The 7,483-nt window shown below is 42.9% G+C and overlaps 1 protein-coding gene across 1 annotated transcript; it reads right to left on the bottom strand.

Annotated features, from left to right (window-relative positions):
- Nucleotides 1-6,816: 6,816 nt before the first annotated feature.
- LOC116587231 (endogenous retrovirus group K member 6 Pro protein-like) lies at nt 6,817-7,275 on the bottom strand. Its single transcript, XM_032337935.1, has one exon. The coding sequence runs from the start codon at nt 7,273-7,275 to the stop codon at nt 6,817-6,819; it is 459 nt and encodes a 152-aa protein (XP_032193826.1).
- Nucleotides 7,276-7,483: the final 208 nt, after the last annotated feature.

Below are 7,483 nucleotides of genomic sequence, written 5' to 3'. Positions count from 1 at the left end.
GTTTGGTTTTTCCTTTCTTAGTTCAGGCCAACTAGAATTCACTCAGAGGGTATTTTTGGCATTCTTATAGTTTCAGTTAAGATTAATGTCCTGCAAAACCATCTCTTTTTAAAAGCTGGTAGCTACCATATTGGGCAGGTATGAACCATTTCCAACATGACAGCAAGTTTGGAGGTAGCTGACAGTTTGCTCCTCAGGAAAAACTTCCAGTGTCTAGAGGCAGTTTGGGTTGTCCCAGCTTGAGGCAGGTGGGGCTGCTAACCATCTGTGGTGCAGAGAACAGCACCCATCCCTCCCCAAACAAAGACTTACCCAGCCCCAAATGTCATAGTGCCACAGCTGAGAATCCCTGGCTTAGGACAAAGAATATGGATATACTCACCAAGTACATCCAGTTAGAAACTCCTCACTGTGTGGAGCCTTGTGCATTGGGCCGTAGGTTTGGCTGTATTAGGAGATGGGCCAAGTAAGGTTGGTTCTGAAGTAGAAAAATCAATGGGAAAAATATTAATATTTCAAAAAATTATCATAACATTTGTCATTTCATGGCCGAAGACTGAGGTAATTGGGTTAAGGTGAAGTTCTTTCCACAACTGATAAAATAGTAAGAATAAGGCATCCTGATTAAAGTATCTGAAGAAACTGATAGTGGTTTATCAGGATTCTATTTTGAGCACAGTTTCAAAGGACATGAATAAAATGCACAAGGGTTCATAAGCTAAACTGTTTTTATAGATCCATCCTACTTTTTGTGCTTTAGAGACATAGCTGGGAATTTGCTAAAACTTGTGGAAATGCAAAAATCTTCAAAACTGACAGGAAATTATTTACCCTCTGCTTGAAATATGCTTTGAGTACACTATAAAGAAAGCAAAGGAAAGGTTACCTTAGGTTTATTGTCTCCATTCCTCACGGGCTAATAAAACTTAAACCAGTAAACAACTCATGTTGCTCAGAATTTATATTTTTTAGCACATTCACTTTTCATTTTTTTGATGTTTTTGATGCTTTCCGCCAAGTAGCTACAGCCTCTGGGCTGCGTGTAACCCCAACCCTCAGCCTCTCATCATCTTAACAATTTCTGTCTGCCCTTTGATGCCCAAAGGAAGGAAGTTAGTATCAGAATAAGGAGAGCCAGATGTTTGATCCGGAGCCTCACAAGCAGTGGGGAAAGGGTGTGCTCCTGATATTGAAGGCCAGGTGATGGGAGTCTGACAGCAAGGTGACAGCTACAGAGCAAAGACACTGGCCAACTCTAACCTACACTCCACTGGATCCTTTACAACTCAGCTGTGTGGAAGCTTTAGATCAGTGAATGCATGGTAGCTTGCTCTGGGGGCCCAGAAAGGACTCCCAAGCAAGGGTTTTTGTTTTTGGTTTTGGTCTGTTCAAGAATCAGCAAGAAAGATTATTTAAAATTCCTCAGAACTTCACCTGATCACCTTTTTCTTCATTTATTAATTTCAGCTGCCTCAACACATGCCTCCTTTATACCATCTGGGCCTTTCAAATATTTGAGCTGATTCTTTACATTAGATCCCGATTCTGTGCAGCAGCACACTCAGGCACTGTCCACAGACATTTTAGTTGAGGTTTCTGGGTGTCTGGAAACATCACTGTTTCACTGTTCAGAACCGTGCAGACACGAGTTTAAGAATCGTCATTGCTGCTTTGAGCACAAGCACCCAGAGTCCAAATTCCAGTTCTCAAGTTTTCAGTAATGTCTATTTTGTCACATTAACATTTTCATAAATTTCTGCAGTTTTGCTTATATCTAATTTTTGCTGCTTGGGTAGTGGCTTTGTGGGAGCTCTTCCAACAAAATACCCTAGACCAGACAGCTTATAAACAAGAGGAGTTGACTTCTTACAGTTCTGGAAGCTGGAAGTCCATGATCAGGGAGCCAGCGTGATCCTGTGAGGGGGGCTCCTCCAGGATGCAGACAGCTCAGATCTTCGTGTGCTGAAGGGGCTAGGAATTTCATACGGCGTCTCTTCACAAGTGACACACTCATGACCCATGTCACCTCAGGGGTTAGGATTTCACCATGAACTATTGGGGGGCGGCATTCAGACCACAGCATGCAGCTATAGGAGGTGAGTGACTGCAACTGCCCCTCGTGAGATGTGGCCACCTCCAGCGTGGAGCGTGTGCACCGTGGAGACGAGGCTGCAGGCCAGGAGCCTCTCAGGGTCAGGTACGACTGCCACTGAGAAACAGAAACGACTGTCCTTTCTCCTCCCGTCCACCATTCTGATTGTCCCCTAGGACACTAACATGACAGGTAGACATTTCAGGAAAAAAAACCAGCCTGTAAGGTCATCTGAGGGATGAGAACTTAAAGCAAATGGAAGATTCCAGTGATTCAGCCTCTGCTGAGCAAGGAAAATGCTCTGAAGGAGGGGGAATATCAAAAAGAAATGTTCTTTGCCTGCTTTGTGTGTTGAAATTTTAAAAAAACTTTATCATTTATACTTTCCCACTTCACAGTTTGTTCAATAAACCTTTTGTTTGGAAGATGTGTATCCAGCTCTGGGAAATTATTTCTCTGGTTATTTCTTGTGAGGATTATCAGATTTCTGAGGAGCAACAGTGAGCTCTAGAATATAAAGGAGTACTTTACACATACTGGTGAGAGAAAATTATTTTGAACGAGTATATTCTATCTAGACCAAAATCTCAAGGAGGTGAGATGGTAAAATAAAGATGAACAGGCAAGCAAGCCATCAGAAACTATGTCACACACCCTTTCTGAAAATACAGCTGGAAAAATATGCTCTGCAAGAACCAGCAGAACACACTAAGTACTATGATTTAAAGGTATCTCAGGACTTCGACATCTGAGGCTGACCTAAAGAGCAATCTATCCAAATAAGAACAAACATCAGGAAGATTTTAGGAAAACTGGTCCTAAGAAGCATAATTAAATAGATGCCATTTATGAGCTGCAAGATTTGTGCATTCACCAATCTTTTATTGCACATTATGTGCCCAACGCGCTATTTATGCGCTGGGGGTACAATATCGACCCGCAAGAACGACACATAGCCTGGTATCTTGTTAACGTTGCTTCCTCTTTATTATCATACCACACTTGCTTATATGCAGTAGGGCACCCTATCAGAAGACAGAAATTCTCAAGACATCCAATCACAGACCTGCTGCTAAGCTTCCCCTAATTAGTCTATCCAATGTCCGCTTTTCCTCCCCTACATGGGCCATCGCCGATATCAGTTTGTTTACGTGGAGGTTTGTTTTGGCACCTGGCCAGGCGCCATCTTATAATGGCGGGGACTTCCTTGGCCACAGCCGGTCCCCGACATCTCCCCCTTTTTTGTTTTATAGGAGGGATCGTGCCTGTCTTAGGTTGTCAACAGTAGAAGACATTCTTACCCGTCATTAGACATGAGGTAGCAAAGATCTCTGTCCTGTCTTAGGTTGGTATGTCTCTCTGCTGATCTTACCCGTCCTTGACTACCAACCCAGCATGCTTAACCATATTTGGGGGGATGTTCCAGCTTCAGTCGCCAGCAGAGCTTGTACTAGGGCTCGCTTTTGCTCACGATGTTGTCATCTCCACTGACATATTTTCTTAGTAAGAAGTAGCATGCCAATGAGGAGAAGGACAAGCAGACCAATCGTTCCAGCCCATTGTTTAGTAAAGTTAAAAACATTGCCGAGTGCATTTAGTATGTCTGGAAATGATGCAGGCCGTACACGAGTACTATTAACCTTAGTGGTCTCAGCAAGAAGGCTCCGTGTAAAATTTTGAAAGTCTTCAGACCAGGTGCCTTGTAAATATCGGGAGAGCAGTCGGGAGGAATTGCTAATCTGACTAAGGTTAGAGAATTTTACAGGGGTAACACAGAGCGCAGAAAAAGGAACAATACAACCAACGCTCAGTAGTGAAGAACAGGGAGAAGATAAAGGAAGAATTAGTTAAAGGTAAAGGATAGGGCCAAGCTTTCAGAATAGCCCATAATTCACGTGTCGCCGTCGAGGAATTAGGAATATCAGAGTCCCCCACGACAGTAGGAGGATCACGGCTTCCTCTGTCCTCATCCTTGTTCTCAGGGGCCTTCCGGACCAATCTCTCTGGAATCCAAATCGGCACTTCTTTGTCCTGTGGGAAAACACAAATGGAACCTCTGCTCCAGATTAATACAGGATCCGGGCCTTTCCATTGTCCCGTAAGGATATCCTTCCAAAGAACTAAGGGCTTGGGGGAAGAATCCATACAGGCTGAATGTCTTTCAGCTGCTGCTTGACCGTTTTTATCGAGCGTCAAAAAATTTAAAATAAATAGAATTGTATTTAGTTTGTCTTTAGGGGACTGGAACGTGTCCCCTATTCCCCCTTTTTGTTTTAAAAGAGTTTGTTTGAGGGGCGCCTGGGTAGCTCAGTGGGTTAAAGCCTCTGCCTTCGGCTCAGGTCATGATCCCAGGGTCCTGGGATCGAGTCCCGCATCGGGCTCTCTGCTCAGCAGGGAGCCTGTTTCCTCCTCTCTCTCTCTCTGCCTGCCTCTCTGCCTCCTTGTGATTTCTGCCTGTCAAATAAATAAATAAATCTTTAAAAAAAAAAAAAAAAAGAGTTTGTTTGATGGTTAAGTGGGCACGTTCCACGATGGCTTGTCCTTGAAGATTGTAGGGAATACCATGATTTAGGGTAATGTTTAGTTGAGTAAGGAAACTGTGAAATACTTGTGAGGTGTATGCAGGTCCATTGTCTGTTTTTATTTGTCGAGGTTTACCCCAAGCGGCGAAGGCTTGACGGCAGTGGGAAATAACATCTTTGGATTTTTCCCCAGCATGGATAGAGGCGAATATGACACCAGAACATGTGTCCACGGAAACATGCACATATTTTAGTTTGCCAAATTCAGGGATGTGAGTAACATCCATTTGCCATATATGGTTGGGTAACAGGCCTCGTGGGTTGACTCCTAAGGAGGGGGATGGCAAGAGGGTAACACAGTTTTTACAAGAGACTACAATGTCCCTAGCTTGAGCTTTTGTTATGTTGAATTTAAGTCTGAGAGTAAGAGCATTAACATGAAATAGCTTGTGAAATTGTTTTGCTTGTTGAATATTTTCCATTAAAGTGAAGATAAATTGCTCTTTGGTTAACATGTCTGCAGTGCGATTGCCTTCCGTCAAGGGGCCGGGGAGAGCTGTATGTGCCCTGGATAGGCCCTATGTAAAAGGGTACCTTTCTGTCCTATATAATGTGTTGGAGATTCTTTAAAGTTTCTGTAATGGTGGATTTGGTGCTGATGTGACCTACGTTTTCCAGGATGGAGACAGCTTGGACAACATATTTGCTGTCTGATAACAAGTTAAAAGGTGTATCATGAAACAACTGAAAGGCTTTAATGACTGCAAATAGCTCTGTAATTTGAGGGGAGGAGCTTTGAAATAAAAAGGTCCAAGTGTTATCTTGGGTAACCACAGCGCCCACCCCATTTTTAGAACTATCAGTAAAAACGAGTTTTGCATTATCCAAAGGTGATTGACGTGTAACCCTTGGATAAATTAATGGGTAAGACTAAATTGCAGCCATGGGTTTGCTGGATAATGATTGTCAAATTTTGCAGTTGAGATAGTCATAGTAATGGCCCAAACATCGTGACATGCTGCTAAGCAAGTTAACTGCTCTTGTGTATAGGGAGTTAGGATGACGTCAGGTTGTTTGCCAAATGCAGTGATGCTAAGTTTTAGTCCTTTCAATATAATTTTAGCTATGGCATTGGGATACCATGACAGAACCTTTCCTGGAGAGTAAGCTAAATTGACCCAGGAGATGGGACCTTCCTGCCAAAAAACAGCAGTGGGCGTGTGCTCTACTGCAAGAACACAATAATATAGGGTTTCAGAGTAATTAATTCTATCAACTTGGGCAGTCTCAAGTCTATTTTGAATCAATTTAACAGCTTCTCGAGCTTGTTCAGATAAAATACGGGGGGAGTTCAAGTCAGAGTCTCCTTTCAATGTCTCGAACAGGGGCTGTAGTTCCTGATTAGTGAGTTTTAGGTATGGCCTGATCCAGTTAATATCTCCCAGGAGTTTTTGAAAATCATTTAATGTCTTTAATGAATCAGTTCGCAAAGTGATTTTCAAGGGCTTGACCTTTGTGCTGTCAAGCTTGGTGCCCAAGTATTCCTTGAGAACTGTTTTTTGAATTTTTTCTGGGGCTATATTCAAGTCAAACTGTTTGAAACATTCGAAAAGGGAGACAAGGGCCTTTTCAAGCTGTTCTTCCTGTTTATGGCAAAGTAGTATATCATCCATATAGTGGTATACCAAAACGGAGGGATAGAGCTCCTTGACCTTTTGCAAAGCCTGATCAACATAAAGTTGACACATTGTGAGGCTGTTAGCTATACCCTGAGGAAGAACTGTCCATTCAAATCGCTGATCAGGACCAGAATGATTAATAGTGGGTATGGTAAATGCAAATCGGGGGGTATCATTGGAGTGTAATGGTATAGAAAAAAAGCAATCTTTGATATCTACAACAATTGAAGGCCATCTCGAGGGGAGGGCAGATACCAAGGGTAACCCTAATTGGACTGGTCCCATGATAACCATTTGGCATTGATTGCTCTCAAATCATGCAATAACCGCCATTTACCTGATTTTTTCTTAATGACAAAGATAGGAGTATTCCATGGTGAAGTGGAAGGCTTTATATGTCCTGCAACAAGTTGTTCATACACTAATGTGTGGGCTGCTTCGTATTTTTCTTTGGGCAGGGGCCACTGAGAAACCCACACAGGCTTGTCATTGTGCCATTGAATTTTCAAAGGCTCAGTGGCCCCTATGAAAAACCCAACCCCGGTCCACCAATCCCAGAGGTATAATTACTTAGGGGTACTGAATTTGTAATACCCTGATTTTTCCTCCCTAATCCTCCAACACCTGAATATCCAGCTTTAGTCATGAGGTTTCGAGCTTTCTCACTGTAAAAGGCTTCAGTAGTCAATTTTAGGTCCATTTGAATAAGAATGTCTCTTCCCCAGAGAGATATAGGGATCTTAAGTACATATGGCTGAACCAGGCCGCTATGACCTTCATCATCCTTCCATGGTAATGGAGCAGCACTACACATAGGACTTTGGGCAACCCCTAGGCCTCTAAGGGTTTGATCAGCCCTTTGTAGGGGCCAATCTTTTGGCCAATCAACTTCATTAATGATACTATGATCAGCCCCGGTATCCAGAAGGCCCATAAGTTTTTTATTTCTGATCCACAGAGAATAAAGAGGTCTATCCTCCATTCCAAGTGTTAGACATGCGAGGGGCGGGCCAGTGGAGCCAAAATCCCTCTGTCTACGGGATTTTTCTGTGTTGGGGAATAGTTTATGACAGCTTGGTAACACTATAATTTGTGCTATTTTATCACCTGGACTGATAACTGTAATGCCACGAGGGGAAGACACTAATATTTTTACTATTCCTGTATAATCAGCATCAATTACTCCGGGG

The sequence above is a fragment of the Mustela erminea genome, chromosome 3 (assembly GCF_009829155.1).
Source record: "Mustela erminea isolate mMusErm1 chromosome 3, mMusErm1.Pri, whole genome shotgun sequence".
Lineage (NCBI taxonomy): Eukaryota > Metazoa > Chordata > Mammalia > Carnivora > Mustelidae > Mustela > Mustela erminea.
Note: the sequence above shows the minus strand (reverse complement) of the source record. Positions and strands in the feature narration are given on the sequence as shown.